At 38.2% G+C, this 17,138-nt stretch overlaps 1 protein-coding gene and 1 long non-coding RNA gene across 3 annotated transcripts in view; one reads left to right on the top strand and one right to left on the bottom strand.

Annotated features, from left to right (window-relative positions):
- The window catches only part of LOC140713358 (uncharacterized), a 35,974-nt gene extending 20,050 nt beyond the window's left edge, over positions 1-15,924 (top strand). Inside the window, exon 3 of the long non-coding RNA XR_012095398.1 lies at positions 14,825-15,924. This is a non-coding gene — a long non-coding RNA (uncharacterized lncRNA). The remainder of the gene's footprint in view (positions 1-14,824) is intronic.
- The window catches only part of EIF2AK3 (eukaryotic translation initiation factor 2 alpha kinase 3), a 73,642-nt gene that overhangs the window by 3,448 nt on the left and 53,056 nt on the right, over positions 1-17,138 (bottom strand). For both annotated transcript variants that reach the window (XM_008008468.3, XM_037994296.2), the window contains exons 12-15: positions 16,872-17,021; positions 14,976-15,756; positions 11,157-11,324; positions 2,531-2,632 (exon numbers count right to left, since the gene is read on the bottom strand). In XM_008008468.3, the coding sequence (XP_008006659.3) occupies positions 2,531-2,632; positions 11,157-11,324; positions 14,976-15,756; positions 16,872-17,021 (1,201 nt within the window). The remainder of the gene's footprint in view (positions 1-2,530; positions 2,633-11,156; positions 11,325-14,975; positions 15,757-16,871; positions 17,022-17,138) is intronic.

Below are 17,138 nucleotides of genomic sequence, written 5' to 3' on the forward strand. Positions count from 1 at the left end.
TGTGCTGAAGTGGTATCTCTTTGTGGTTTTGATTTGCATTTCCCTAGTGCCTAACGATGTTGAGCATCTTTTCACATGCTTATTGGCCATTTGTTTATCCTCTTTGGAGAAAGGTCTATTGCTTTGCCCCTTTTAAAAATGAGTTGTCTTTTTGTTGAGTTGGAATAGTTCTTTATATATTCTGAATTCTAGATACTTTTCGGATATAGGATTTACAAATATTTTCTCCCATTCTGTGAGCTGCCTTTTCACTTTCTATTTTATTTAATTAATTTATTTAGAGATAGGGTCTCACGTTGCCCAGGCTATTTGCAGGCATAATCATAGCTTACTGTAGCCGTGATCTCCTGGTCTCAAGGAATTCCTCTTGCCTCAAGCTTCCCACATAGCTGGGACTACAGGCACGTGCTACTGCGTCCACCTTGTCTTTTCACTTTCTTGACAGTGTTCTCTGAGGCATTTATAACTATATAAATTTTGATGCCCTCTGATTCTTGATCCTTTACTTAGGTTAGACCTGTTTTATTTTTCTTTCTGGAAGCTTTTAGGGTCTTTATTTCTGGTGTTCTGAAATTTAGTTATTTTGACTGTTTTTTTCTTTTTTTTCCCATTTATTATACAGAACATTTGGTAGGTCCTTTCGGTCAGAAGGTATGAGTCATTTCGCTCTATGTGAGAACTACTTCCTCTTCTACCATGGTCAGAGATCAATAAGTAAGATCTAAAACTGATAAAATAAGAAACAGTGACAAGAGCCTAAACTTTGAAAACACGGACGTAAGTACCAGGGACAACAACTAGAAGAGGTGAGGGTAGCTACTTATGAAAGATAGGGAAGAATGTGACAGAGGCCCACTTTATTTATTTTCAGAGACAGGGTCTTGCTGTGTCGCCCAGTCTGGAGTGCAGTGGCACAATCATAGCTTACTGTAACCACCGTGAACTCCTGGGCTCAAGTGGTTTTCCTGCCTTAGCCTCCCAAGGCATGTGTTACCATGCCTTGCTAATTTTTTTATTTTTTGTAGAAATGAGGTCTTACTATGTTGCCCAGGTTGGTCTTGAACTCCTGGCTTCAAGTGATCTTCCTGCTTGAGCCTCCCAAAGTGTTGGGATTAGAGGTGTGAGCCACCATGCCTGGCCCAGGGGGCTACTTTTTTAAATTTTTATTTTATTTTATTTTATTTTTTTGAGACAGAGTCTCGCTCTGTGTCGCCCAGGCTGCTGGAGTGCAGTGGCGCGATCTCGGCTCACTGCAAGCTCCGCCTCCCGGGTTCACACCATTCTCCTGCCTCAGCCTCCCTAGTAGCTGGGACTACAGATGCCTGTCACCACGCCCGGCTAATTTTTTGCATTTTTAGTAGAGACGGGGTTTCACCGTGTTAGCCAGGATGGTCTCGATCTCCTGACCTTGGGATCCGCCCGCCTCAGCCTCCCAAAGTGCTGGGATTACAGGCGTGAGCCACCGCGCCTGGCCCAGAGGGCTACTTTAAAACGACTTTCAGTCATCCCTATAATCCCAGCACTTTGGGAGGCCAACGCAGGAGGATCACTTGAGCCCAGGAGTTTGAGACCAGCCTGGGCAACATAGGCAGAGCCCATCTCTACAAAATGAATAAAATAAAATTAGCCAGGCATGGTGGCACGTGCCTGTGGTCCCAGCTACTGGGGAGACTGAGATGGGAGGATGGCTTGGGCCCAGGAGGTTGAGGCTGCAGTTAGCTGTGATTGCACCACTGCACTCCAGCCTGAGTGACAGAGCAAGACCTTGTCTTGAAAAAAAAAAAAAAAAGACTTTCAGTACTACCTGCTTTAAAGGCTGTGGTCATGGTTTATTTTGAGAGGGAAAAAAAACCTAATTGTGCATAATCTGACAGCTTTTTTTTTTTTTTTTTTTTTTTTTTTTTGAGATGGAGTCTCGCTCTGTCGCCCAGGCTGGAGTGCAGTGGCCAGATCTCGGCTCACTGCAAGCTCCGCCTCCCGGGTTTACGCCATTCTCCTGCCTCAGCCTCCCGAGTAGCTGGGACTACAGGCGCCCGCCACCTCGCCCGGCTAGTTTTTAATATTTTTTTAGTAGAGACGGGGTTTCACGGTGTTCGCCAGGATGGTCTCGATCTCCTGACCTCGTGATCCGCCCGTCTCGGCCTCCCAAAGTGCTGGGATTACAGGCTTGAGCCACCGCGCCCGGCAATCTGACAGCTTTTAAATATATGAATGTATGGCCCCCATTACCTTGTGGTTCTCCTAAATATTTACTTATTACAAACTTACTGAGTGCAAAACATTGTTAAATTATGATGAATTTAAGCAAAAACTAAGAACAAACAATCCAACCAAACAAATTTTTGAAGACTGAACTTTAAATGGAAGCAAATAGTCTAGAACTCCTCCCTGTGTTACTCACATCACCTCTTTTACTTTTAGTTAACTGGTCTGCTGGTATTAAGAACAACTAAGTCTTTAAAAAACTCTTTTGTAAATGTTAGATTATTTTCTGTTTGAACCTTTTTTGTTGAGTAGGGAGGGTACTTACCCTGACTCTCTCCATCTGAGTGCTGAATGGGTACAGCAATTCAAATAGAATCAGGCCTAAAGAAAAGATGTCCACTTTATGAGAATAGCTGTTTCCATGAATCTGAAATCCCACATAAAGAAAATTTAAAAATTAACATAGAGACAGTACAGTTGATATTACAGCATTATTGAATCCCAAAGTTTACTTAGTCACTTCTTGGTTTAAATGCAAGTACACGTGTAAAAATGTTAGCGAAGAGTTAATCTCCCAAGTCTCTTTTCTTCACTACTACACCAAGAGTAATTAAACTACTTAGCATTACAGAAGGAAAGCCCAGGTACAGCTCTGAGATATGCATCAGTAAAACAGGCCTCTTGGAAACCTGGAGACTTGCCATGCTAAAAAAGTTTGTGGGAGCCAGCAAAATCTGCCTGACTACCCCTGAGGTGAGGTTTTTCAAAGGGAACGCTATCTAAAGCAAATCTCTCATTTCTAATCATCTTAGTGCTAACCCATTTTTATGAGAAAATCTTCATTACTCCAAACCACTAATCAACTGTAGTTAGCCTTCATTAGGGCACTTAATTATGGATACTTTGCATTCTTGGTTGTATTTTTCATGTGTATATTTCTTATTCTTCACAACTAGATTATCAAGTCCTGGAGGAAGGGAAATGCTTCTTTTGTGTTGCTATCGTCCAGCACTGGGGCTAAGTATAGAGAAGGCCCTCAGTAAATACTTAGTTGTTAAAATGAACAAATGAATTACAACAGAACTACTCGATTAAATAAAGCATTATTTAAATTAAAATTGACCTTCTGGTGACTCAGAAGAACCCCTTTATTTGTGAAAATTTCTTTAGGGATATAACTTGACATTTGAGAAACAGCCAAAGAAGGGAACTTTGGAAATGCTCCATACCAGTACTTCTTAATTCGGGAGTAGAGCTGGTCAAGGGGCAGTTGCCAGGGTTTATGATCCCTCCACAACTTCCCCTCTAAACTGTACTTGGCATCTGTCTCCCTGGCCTTCTGCGCAGGCTGCCTGCCTCTGTGCCTACAGAAGAGCAGATGGAAAGCTTCAGTGACCACATCAGTGGCATCACCCTCTTCCCTTCCAAGAGACTGTAGCAATCTGAACCCTCTCTCACTTCTTATCCCTGGGGTTTTGAAAGTGTCAAAAAAAAATGTGCAGAAACAAATCATATAGGGGAACTGTAAAGGACACCCTCACACACTATTTGGAGAATATAAATAAACACAAATTTATAAGAAGCAACTTGGCAAAAAATGTTTACTCCTGCTTAATGATCCCATCTAATTTTACCCAACCTAGGGCAGATGGAAATGTGTACAGACATTTGGGTACCGGGACAGTGACCCAATGAGATTCCTAATAGCAAAATTTACAAGGAATTAAAATGTCCCAAATGAATGTTGAACACTATGCAGCTGGAAATATTTTCTAAGAATATTTAATAATATGGGAAATGCTTACATTTTAATCTTGTATCCAAAATGTTAGTGTAGAATTCCAATTTTATTTTCTAAAGTAAGGTATAAATATATATATATACACACACACACACAGATACACACACACACACACACACACACACACACAGAGAGAGAGAAAAGGAAGTAACTGCTGTTAATGTCTTAGAGATATTTTTGGTAAGTGATTTTTACTTTTTTGTTATATGTCCCTATACTTTCCGTATTCCCTAGAGGACAGACTGATATATAATGTGTTACTAAATTTATTAATTATTTCTAACATTATTAAATATATTTAAAAAAGAAATGTAGCCTCATGAATGCATGAAAAGTTATATTTACAAAATATCTAAAAAATAAGGAATTAGGAGGTAGAATATATCCTTTGAGTTTGAATTGATTGTTTAATCACTGTGCAAATCTAGAACTTAAGCTGTGTTTCTTTGTAATTACAACCAAGAACAAAGTAACCATGGGTCCTGCTCATTTATTTCAAGGATGAGAAAATTAAGAGAGTTCTAATAATAAATAATTTTAAAACAATGTTTTAATATGGCTTCTAAGGTTTGGGTAAGATTGTACAATTCATACAGCCAAACTATTTTGAGCAACATTTTAAGGAGCACTTTATAAAGTGATAGTTTCTACATTTAAAGAGGATTAAGAAGATAATTTAGACTGTGCATTTTTAACTACCAAATTTTAACCACTATACATTGCCATACAATTTCTACAGCTATCCTAATTTTCTAGTACTTTCAACACTACCAAATATAGCTTCAGTTGTCATCAACCTCTTCCTTTCTCAAATGGCAACCCATTTCCAAGACACACACACACAGCAGCCACAAGTCACACTACAGTCAGCACAGAAGTGTGTATGGGGTGACCAGGACTACCTGGTGTTCATCTTTTCACTAGCATTCACCTTCACTCATCCACCAAACACTTATGAGACTATGCCACATTCTAGGTGTTGTTTCAGGTGTTAAGAGTAGAAAGAGAGACAAACTAAGTCCCTATACTGATAGTTTATATTTTACAGGGAAATAAAAAAGAATCTCAAAGAGTTAAAAATGCTGTAATGGGATGGACTCTGGCAGGGAGTGAAGGGAGCAGCATCTCTTTTAAATAGGGCTGGGTGGGAGGGGCTTCCCAAGTCATGAGCCTTCATTAATAAGCTTCCAGATAGAATTCCTTTTATTTGTTTTCACAATATTTAAAATGTAAAAGTATTGTTTCCAGCCTCTTAAATAATAATACATTTTTAAAAACATGATTAAAAACTTTTTTTTTTTTTTTTGGAGACGGAATTTTGCTCTTGTTACCCAGGCTGGAATGCAATGGCAAGATCTCGGCTTACTGCAACTTCCGCCTTCTGGGTTCCAGCAATTCTCCTGCCTCAGCCTCCTGAGTAGCTGGGATTACAGGTGCCTGCCATCACATCCAGCTAATTTTTATATTTTCAGTAGAGATGGGGTTTCACCATGTTGGCCAGGCTGGTCTCGAACTCGTGACCTTAGGTGATCTGTCCACTTTGGCCTCCCAAAGTGTTGGGATTACAGGTGTGAGCCACCATGCCCAGAAAAAAAAACCTTTTTTTAAAAAAAATTTTTTATTTTTTAAAAGGGGTCTTACTCTGTCACCCAGGCTGGAGCACAGTGGCATGATCTTGGCTCACTGCAACCTCCGCCTCCCAGCCTCAAGTGATCCTTTCTACTTCAGTCTCTCAAGTAGCTGGGACCACAGGCATACACCACCTGCCCAGCTAATTTTTGTATTTTTTGCAGAGATGGTGTTTCACCATGTTGCCTAGGCTGGTTTTGAACTCTGAAGCTCAAGCAATCTACCTGTCCCAAAGTGCTGGGATTACAGGTATGAGCCACTATGCCCAACCAAAACTGTTTTTAATATCAATTCTGTTATATGACTGTGTAGAAAAATTGGAACATACAGAAAAGTCCAAAATAGGTTAAAATTCATTAGAAGTCCCACTACTCAGAAGCAATGACTTGATATTTTATGGCTCTTCTATTTTCCTATAGATAGAAATATGTACTTATAGTATTTTGGTATTTCATACAGTTTTAAGTTTTCCTTTCACCAGGCCTTGGCCAGATCATTTGAGCAGGATGATTCAATGACCAGGGCCAATAGATTTATTTTATTTATTTTTCTACATAGGCCAGTTTGGATACTTTTGGTTGCAACCAATTGACTATATATGAAAGTCCCTTATAAATAAAAATCTCTTCTGTATCCTTTCTAATTTCTAAATTTATTTGTGATTTTCCCCCCTTAAGTAGGTATCTATGCTAGAAAGGATTATCTTTATTTTAAACTATTAGAACAACCATGGTGATGTTATTTTACTGTTTCACCCGTATCAATTCTTATGTTTGTTTTCCATCTTCTTGGCTCCTCCCTGCCTTCTACTGAGCAGAATTCTAATCACTTATACAGTAATGTGCTATGTAATGAAGGCCTGTAAAATAAATTTATCTCAAAATGGAACTTTGAAAACTTCTATAGATTTCACCATTTTTCATTTCTTTCATTTTTGAAAAAAGTTTTTTACATTTTCTTTTAAAGATGGGGTCTCACTATTTTGCCCAGGCTGGCCTGGAACTCCTGGGCTCAAGTGATCCTCTCACCTCACCCTCCTAAGTAGCTGAGATTATGGTCTCAAGCCATGGTGCCCAGCTTCTTTCAACATTTTCTTCATACTTCGTATGAGTATTTTTACTTCATTATTGATCTGATGGTTATTTTTTAATAATTTTTTTTTTTTTTTTAAAGTTCCGGGGTACATGGGTAGGATGTGCAGGTTTGTTACACAGGTAAACGTGTGCCATGGTGGTTTGCTGCACTTATCAACCCACCATCTGCTGACCTGATATTTAGGAGGGTTTTAAAATTTCCAGTTGGCCAAGCATAGTGACTCACGCCTGTAATCCTAGCACTTTGGGAGGCCCAAAAGTTCAAGACCAGCCTAGGCAACAGAGTGAGACCTCATCTCCACAAAAAATAAAAAAATTGCTGAGCATGGCAGTGTGGACCTGTAATCTCAGCTACTTGGAAGGCTGAGGGGGGAGGATCACTTGAGTCCAGGAGGTGGAGGCTACAGTGAGCCAAGATCACACAACTATACTCCGGTCTGGGTGACAAAGTAAGATCCTGTCTCAAAAAAAATAAAATAATCAAATTTCCAGCCAGCCAAAACAGAAGCAAAAGCAAAAATAAAAACAAACAAAATTATAAACATCAATTTATAAACCACTATACCTTTCTTTTAATGTATTGTGATCATAAAAAGGCATTTACAATATCTATGATATTTCTTTGTGGCTTAGAAGTTCAAAATGATAGTATATATAATTATAATTTATTAATCAACAAATGTTTAAATAGCAATGTTCAAATAGCAATTATATATAAAGCCTAGTATATTTTTTACCTAGCTTCCCTTTGTAACTTTTTTTTTTTTTTTTAGTTACAATCCAATCTGAAGTTTCCCTTTCATGGGGCTATTTAAACACATCTATTTATTTGTTGTCATAACTAATATTTGGCTTTAGCACCACTTGTATTTTCACATCCTTTCCCTTTGCTGCAGTTTGTGTTTGTCGTCTATAGTGATACAGAGGTAGAAATATTGTTTTATTATTCTATTTGCCAAATTTAGCTACATCAAGTACAAATCCCTATTCCCACCTTTATTTTCCATGTTCTTACCGTCGTCCATTTCCTGATCTTTGTTAATTTAATATAGGAATCACCAACTCAGCTTATAATGATAAGCATACTTAAAATTATTTGTTTTTTACTAGGAATACATTTTGCATTTTATTCTCATTTTGGTATCAATATTTACAAGAACCACTGGCACCTATCGTTCATTGGGTTTGATGGCTATTGCCAATTTTTATATGTTTCTCATCTCAAATTAACTTTTAATAGGTAACACATTCCCATGGCTCAAAAAGAACTAACAGTAAAAGTTCCCTCTCACTCTGTCCCTCACTGGCCTAGCCCCACCAGTCACTTCCCCTCTGCCACTGCCCCCATAGCCATTTGTTTCTTACACATCATTCCAGAGTTTTTTTATGTAAACATAAGCAAATGTGTGTCTATCTTTTCCTCCTTTACACAAAAGGTGTACACATTTCTGCGTATTTTTTTTTTCATTTAAGATACTTTTTTGACTCTACGTAAAAATGCTTGATTTCTTCTTTCTGTTTTTTGAGACAGAGTCTCGCTTTGTTGCCCAGGCTGGAGTGCAGTGGCGGGATCTTGGCTCACTGCAACCTCCTTCAAAGATGAAATACAAAATGAAATTTCAAACTGTAAAAAAGAAACACTTGACTAACGTAAACAATGCAAACACTTCAAAAGGATGCTCTATGACAGTTCAACAAAGTTGCCTTCCTCAAAGGCAGTTCCTATTACTGGTCTCTGATACAATCTTTCAAAGATAATCAAATCCGGTGGTTCTTGAAGTATGGTCCATGGATTCCTGGGGACCCTAACACCCTTTCAAGAGGTCTGCAAGGCCAAGACTATTTTCATAATAACACTAAGACATAATTTTTAACTGTGTTGACATTTGCATTGACAGAACCTAAGCATGAATCAAGCGAGCAGTGCCAAGCTGTACCAGTAGCAATTACATTCAGCACCACGTGCTCACAGGCAAAACCAAAAACCACTTTACCTAAAATGTCCTTAGCAGTAAAAATTATTAATTTATTAAATCTCAACCTTTAAATATACACCTTTTTCATGATCTGACAAAATGGAAAATATTCATAAAAACATTTATGCTCCATACCAAAGTACGATAGTTGTCTCCAAGTTTGACACCTTGGATATGCTAATTACCCTGATCCAATAGTGTATGTATTAAAACGACACTACGTACCCCATAAATATGTACAATTATGAGTCAATTTAAAAAACAAACTAATATTAAGAAGTTCAGACCTGCTGACGTAAGCACAGATTAGCTTGTGAGTATCATTAGCATTTGTGCAATTATTTGAGTTACAATATGTGCTAGCTGCTCTTTTCATAGAACACCATTTTGACTTGAGAGAATAATTGGTAGACAAACTACAGTTATTGAGACTTGGATACTTGACAGATAGTTTCTTTTTGAGACGGAGTCTTGCTCTGTCACCCAGGCTGAAGTGCAGTGGTGCAATCTTGGCTCACTGCAACCTCCACCTGCCGAGTTCAAGCAATTCTCATGCCTCAGACTCCTGAGTAGCTGGGACTACACGCGTGCATTACCATGCCCAGTTAATTTTTGTATTTTTACTAGAGATGGAGTTTCACCATGTTGGTAATGCTGGTCTCCAACTCCTGGCCTCAGGTAATCTGCCTGCCTCGGCCTTCCAAAGTGCTGGGATTACAGGTATGAGCCACTGCAACCGGCCGAGGGACAGTTTCTTAAAGATGAACAATGAGACTGGGAATGGTGGCTCATGCCTGTGATCCTAGCACTTTGGGAGGCTGAGGTTCAAGGATTGCTTGTGGCCAGAAGTTCAAAACTAGTCTGGGTAACACAGCAAGACCCCATCTCAGGGGTCTTGAGATGAAAAAAAAAAATACTTTTTTTTTTTTTTTTTTTTTAAGAGAAAAAAAGATGAACAATGTGAGAATGGCACTTCAAGGAAAACTAACAGTATTTGTTGCCAATCATAAAAAGTTGAGCTTTTAAGTGAAAATTAAAATTTTGGAAGATTTGAATCTACCAGTGGGAATTTGATAGCCTCCTAATACGTAAAGCCTTTTCTGAAGAGATTGGTGGTCGTATTAACCAAAGTGACTTTTTATATTACATGATGAACTGTGACAACTTTTGGAATAGTTGCTAAACTTAGGGAACTAATAGTTTCCAAATGACTAATGCACAATATAAAGTCAAGCATGGGTAAAAAGTTCCATTCAAAGTACAAAATGGACCAAGGGATGTTAAAAGTACCAGAGTACAAAATATTCATGAATGGTTTTAGATTTCACAGTGTAAATGAATTTTAAGAAACTATTACTTACTAAGTTTTGATATACTAATAGTTTTGATATACTATCAAAAAAAAATACCTAGAATTACTTGAAATGAAATATTGCTCTTTTTTCCAACTACATATCTGTGTGAGGCCAGATTTCTTCATGTGCTTCAGCCAAAATAACATATTGCAACAGATTGAACACAAAAGCAGACAGAAGAATGTAGCACTTTTATAAGTCAGCTTTAAAGAGACTGGCAAAAACGTAAACAAATGTCACTCTAATTTTTTTTTTTTTTCAGGGGAATTTTTTTTGTTTTAGAAAATACTTATTTTTCATAAAAATATCTTAAGATGTGATAGGTTTAATTCTGTTACTTTAATTGATTTAATAAAGTTTTATAAATTTCTCTTTTAACTTCTAATATGACAAATATTGATAGATAAAATTTTGTTAAGAAAACCTTTGGGTTCTCAATTATTTCTACAAGTGTAAATAGGTACTGAGCCCAAAATGTCTGAGACCCGCCACCCTAAGCATAGAGAAGCTTGTGAAGGTCATTTGCCTGGTGGTGGCTGAGCATGCTGGTCTGACGTTTCCAGGATGCCCTGCTCCCCCTGCTCTTCCAGTACTTTTCCAGCCCTGATTACAGTACTTTTCCTGTGAAGGCCAAGCAGCCCACAAGGCAACACCTGTCAGCCTGTGTGCCTCTATTTCCTATTATGGTACATGCTGGAAGTTGCCTATGAATGACTACAGAGGGAAGCTCAGTATAGTACCTCTGGGTCTAGCTGGCTATGAAAACAGTTCCAACAGTCTACACAAGGCAAACCGGAGTTAAGTTTGGGACGGTGGCATTCAAAGTCTCTTTCCAAATTCCTGGTTACTGTCAGGTGCTTGTTCAGGGGGTGAGTGCATTTTATGTGCTGTGTTCTTCTTAATCCAGCCCCAATTCAGGTTGTAGAAACTATATCTTAGCTGTGTAACTATTTTACTACTGGAACACTATTGCCAGTTTTCATAATTTTCAGACTTACTGGGTTTTAGATTACTGGGCATTTTAATGAAAACATGGGAAGAGATTGATCAGGTACATCTGCTGCTGTGCTAATAAGTAAAAGTCTGAAAAACTCACCTGCTCTGGGCTCATATACAGTTTGGTCCCTACTTGTCCTGTGTGTCTGGCATAAGCTGGCATTGGGGTCAGAACCGTCTGCTCTTCCTCATCCTGGTCCATTGCAGTCACTAACCCAAAGTCTCCAACCTTGACCACATCATCCATTGTAAAGAATATGTTGGATGGCTGGAAAGAATACAACAGACAAAAGTACAGTGGGTGTGCATGAAGGAGAAAAAGTAAAGAGAATTATTTAAATGACTACAAAGAAAAAATACAATAAACTAGATATTTTCAAGTATATTTCTTTTTAAAATGGGCTAATATGAAAATAGTGACAATTTTTCTGTGCCAGACAAGTACTGCTAGTAAAGAAAAGGGAAGGGTAGCAAAGAGTGCTAGTATTTATTGAACATCTACTTAAACCCTTTGAGATGCACATTCCCTAGGGATCATGGTACTTAATCCTCAATCTTATTATTCTATACATTCTTCCCAGGCAAGCATCTCTACACTTATGACTTAAAGCCTTAATAATTATAACTAATAATAACGAGTTTGTAAATACAACTTGCAGTGTGCTAGGCAGAGTTCAAAGCAGTTTACTACTAACTAACTTGTGTACTACAACCCCATTAGATGAGAACTACCCCCATTTTACAGACATAAAAAGTGAGGCCCAGAAGTTAAACAAATTGCCCAAGGTTACCCAGCTAGCAAGTGGTGGAGCAGGGATTCAAACCTGAGCAGTTTGGGTCTATGAGGAAAGGATCTTGTGATCCACTGCCACATGCCCAGATTTCAGTCCAGTTTTTGCTCTATGGTAGCTAATTACTATTTGGTGAATGAATGAAACAGACTGATCTTTTGGTTTGCTTCTGAGAGGGGGATATAGATTATCAGAAGGGATAAGACCTCTTCACTACTACTGTATGCTGCCTCTTGTAAAACCTCTGTGTTCTCAAGACTACATCTACTCCCATATATCTGCCCTGAGTTCTAAACTCATATGACACTGTTTACTGAATACATCTAACCAGAGATCTCATGGGCTCCTCAAACCCAAAGTGCCCTACATGAAATACATCATCTTTCCCTCAGAGTCTACTCTACTCTGCAGGTAATATGACCACCATTCATAGCCGCTGAAATGAGGAAAAAGGAAGCCATGTAGCTCATGAAATTGAATTTCATCATGTTTCAAATAATGACAGAAAATAACATTGCATTCCCAAACTCTAAAATACCATTAAACGATTTTGACTTGGAAGCATCAAGTTATTGTGTATAAGATCTATGGTAATAATCTGCAGCTCTCCAATAAATAACTTTGTACCAGAGGCAATAATAGACTATCCTGCATTAAATGTCATCTTTCTTCCCAACTCCCATCATCTGATGGCAGTTGTTATTTACTGAACCCTATAATAGATAAGCTTTTTGGCTCACCAGTGTCTATCTCCCTGTGCTTCCACCAGAAGTATCTTGACTTTACTTCGGGAACTTCCTTCTTGCTGACTGTGCAGCAAAACCCCACGGTTAGTGTGGAAGGCATTCATGTTCTACAAGTTGCTTAAGCCAATCCACATAATCCCATTGCCTGGCCAGGGAATGGGCTTGTTGGGGGATGGGTAGGTGTCCTTGGTTTAAGTAGAATAAAACTTCTGATAAATAGTGGGAAAAAGCAATACTTTTCTCTCCACCCTCTACCCCACCACCTCCAAAAGACTTAAATAGAAATAAGAAATGGGGAGGAGAGAAACCAGGTTCTGGCTAACTTTCTTGATCTCAGCTAAAGCTTTACCTGAATTCTCAACAGATTAGCCACATGGGCCAACAGATTTTCTTTTCTGGTTAAGTCAGTATAAACGCTTTTAAGTGCAAAAAAAAAAAATTCAAAATAAATGATATGACCATCTAGAACATTCAGGCATTGTACTGAGACTATAACAGGTGAAAAAACAGACATGGTTCATGCCCCATAGAAACCAGAGAATAAATAACCCAGGTGTGATGAGAATAATGAAGAAAGGCCAGGTTTCTGTCAGAATACTGTATATCAAGAGAAACTGAGAAAAGCTCAGAGTGGAGAAAAGAGAAGACCAGAAGTCAGTCTAAAGAGGCAGGAGTCAAAGTCCTGAAGACAAAAATGTGACCAAAATATAACAGGGGGAGAGGGCCTAGGAAGTTTAACATTGAGCCAAAGATTTAGGTCAGAACGTAGCAAAATGTACAGCTTTTTCACCCAGGAATAAAAATCTTGGCTTTTTTTTTTTTTTTTTTTTTGGTTGGGGACCACACTAGAAATCTTTAGAAGGAATTGTCTTCTATTTAGAAAGGAAAAAACCTTTCTGATTTCTAGAAAAACTAACAGGAATATTAACTTTCTTCTTGCAATTTTTCTGGTGCATAGACAATTACAGAAAAATCTTTAGACAACATTGTAGCATTAAATGGATATTTACCAATATCTCATTTACATAATAACATTAGCAGAAGAATATTCATTATTATTGAAAACATGATTCACTGTCTTTCAAGTTGGCATTTGTGCGTACAGCAAGTGTTAAGTACAAGAAGAATGTGTATTTCAGCTAGTTGTTTTCCACCTAGTGATAACCATTTACTATATTGAAACCTAAATGCTAGTATTCTCTCAAATTAGCGGTGTGTGGTCTCCTGTAAACGGTCTTCTCCAATCCAACCAAATAATTCATCTCTGAACTTTTCATTCAGTGCAGAACAATTCTTGGTAATCAGTTTGGGCCCACATCAAAATCACTGAAGCATAATGATTATGTATGACTAAATAACAATTATATTGAAAAATAAGAATTAATTCTAATTCCTACACTTGTTACCCTAAAACTCTTAAAATGTACCAAAGAATTTGAAAACCTACCGCTGATTTTAGAAGAAAATAACTTATGTCCAAATAGCTACTTTTGTGCCTGAAACAAGTCTGTGGTTACATAAAACTGGAAAGACTTAAAATGGAATCACATCTATCAAGACTTTAAGCTACTTTCATCAGAAAAGTATTTATACATTCACTCCACATCTACTGGTGATGGCTAAGAGTATATGGAATGCGGGAAATTAGTTAAATAAAAGTTGCATGTATTTATTTTTAGAAACACTACTAAGGAAATGTCATGTTTTAGTAAGAATCTTTAAGTAATTTTGCATATTATATTACTACAACATTCACTATTGAATATATTGAAAATAGAATCCAAGGTTTTAGAGCTATAAACAGTCATCTGGTTAACTATTTGCTACCTTTCCCCATTCAGCTTCTTACCCCTTCCCCCAAAGTCTAAAGAGTTCAGAAATAGAAGGAAAAGTGTGGAGATCTGCCCCAATTCAAGCTGGCTAATGAAGGAACCCATGTCTCTCCTTCCATTCGGATACCTTTCACCATGCTGCTTCAGAGCCCTGGAGGTATTCGTGTCAGGGTTACTTAAAATCTTAGAGGAAAAAAACAAAAAAACAAAAACAAAAACAAAAAAACAGGCTATATCTGTTCATGGTGGATTTTACCTAAAGATTCCTTTTTCTTTTTTTCCCTCACCTGGACTACTGAGAATACCTTTTACAGTAAAATGAACACAAACACATTAACGAAGAGAATGAATGCATGGTTTGCCTAAAGGTTTCAGACATAAGACTTCTTATTCTTGCAGCAGGCCCCTCCAAGGCTACTTTCTCAGACCTCTGTTCTCAGATGCTTTTACTCTCCCCAACTCTTAAGGATGCGTCAGAGTACTGCAAGTACTTCTCTGAATCACAAAACGTCAGATTGAAACCCAAGGGTGATGCGCCACAAATACAGACCTTGAGGTCCCTGTGCATCAGTCCTTTACTGTGAAGAAACTCCACTGCCTCTGCGATCTGCAGGAAGATGTGCAGACACATGCTCCTCTCTCTGTCCTCTATGGTACATCGTCCATTCATCCAGTCTTTGAGGTTTTCTTTTCTGCACAGCTGCATTTGAATGTAAAGATACACCTTTGGGGAACTGGGCTGGAGTTTTTCTGTGGTGTTTTTAGTGAGATCTAAACTTAAAGTGGTTGGTCTTGGAGGAGAAATAGATAACGTAGCTTCAGAAGAAGATTTGCTACTGGTGGGCTTGAAAGCAGTTAGTTTATTTGCACAATGGTTGCCAATATGCAATCGATTAGTTTTGGGCTCTTCTTTACTGGAAGCATTATCACAGCCAGAATCTTCAAATACTATCGAAGAGGAGGTTCTCTCCCTTGACCTTACATAAGGAGAAGCTTCAGAAGGACAAAGTTCAAAGGAGTGCCCCTCATCATTGCCATCCATAGTACCATCTTCCACATCACAGTCTGTAAGGCAGCTGTCCTGGAGGTTGTATGCTGCATCCACTGACTCACTGATGTCCTCATGGTCCATTCCTGAGAATTCCAGTGGTGAGAACTGGCTCTCAGATGAACTTGTCTGGTCACAGGAAATCCCTACTGAAAAAGACCTGCTTCTTTCTGGTGAAGGAGCTATGATTTCAACATGTTCTTTTGTAGAGAAAGGATCCATTCTGCGTATTTTAACTGACGGTGCATCCATTGGGCTAGGAGAGCTGAGTGGCCAGTCTGTGCTAAAAGTGGGAGAAATACAAAGGGGTAAGAGTGAATAGATATTGATTAAAGTACCTGAACTGCACCCTCTGTTTAAAAAGCTTCAACTATAATAAGGCCACTTACCAAATGGCAAACAACAAAACAACATACAAACTAAATAAAAACATGTCATGTGAGATAGAGAACATCACATTCCATTCATTCCTTCTAAAAAACTTAATTTTAAAGCTTAATTTTGTACATGAAACAGTACCTGGGACTGTCTGGGGCTGCCAGAGCAGCCTAAGCCTTTTATGCAAAGTGAAGAAAGGATTCCTTGGTGGCTGTGATTCTGAAGCCCTAATCCAAAGTAGGGCAGCGCCTCACAAGACCTTGAGATACGCGGCCACTTCACTTGGACCTTCCATGGCTTACTTATTGGTTGAGTCTATAATAAGCACCACTTTAACAAGGTACCTCATGTGGGTCTAATGTTGCTTAGACACCTGTAGGTAGGAGTTTCACTCCAGTTGTTTGGTGGCAGTCTATCTACACATGCTTCCTTTTTCTTCTCCTTTAATAGTTTTTAAAGGGCCTTCCTTCCTATAGCATATCATAGTTAATATGGGCAATATATTCAGGCTAAGTTTATGTATTTTTAACTGCAAATAGTTCAAAACTACTTAAAAAGAAGTTGTAAATTGTTAAGTGCTAAGAATTAAATAAACATTTTTAAAATTGGAGACAGAAGCAGATACCTTATATTGAGAAAAGACACCATAAATCCTTCAATCAGTCACAATGTATAGAGCCCTATCAACTAATAATTTTTTAGAATGTAAGTTCTCTCTTATTTTTTCTAAGAGACAGGGTCTCACTATGTTGCTCAGGTTGGTCTTGAACTCCTGGGCTCAAGCAATCTTCCCACCTTGGCCTCCCAAAGTGCTGGGATTATAGGCATGAGTCACCCCTGCATGTTCTCAAAATCTAAATCAAAATTTCACAAGTGGTTAGAGAACTTTTCAAAACATGAAACAGAACTCTGCTGTTCCTTTTCTTTAAAAAAAAAAACAAACCCTAAAGTTATAAAATTGATATTGTAATCATACAAGCTAAAAACTAGCTTAAGTGTATGTGTAACAAAGTTAGTTACCTTGCATCTTTCAGCCAAATTTCATCCATCTTTTCTTGCCACTTCTCTGGTGGTGCTTCGAGCCAGGCATTGAAATATCTAACAATGCCTGGGTGTTCAAGCTTGGCTAAGGCTTTAACTTCTCGCATTACCTTTTCCCGAGCCAATTCCCTGAAAGAGAAAATATTTAAGGTGATGGATATTCCAGTTGCACTGATTTGATCTTTACAAATTATACGACTTATACCCCTAAAATATGTAGATGTATTATATATCAATAAAAAAGGA

Source organism: Chlorocebus sabaeus, chromosome 14 (genome assembly GCF_047675955.1).
Source record: "Chlorocebus sabaeus isolate Y175 chromosome 14, mChlSab1.0.hap1, whole genome shotgun sequence".
NCBI lineage: Eukaryota > Metazoa > Chordata > Mammalia > Primates > Cercopithecidae > Chlorocebus > Chlorocebus sabaeus.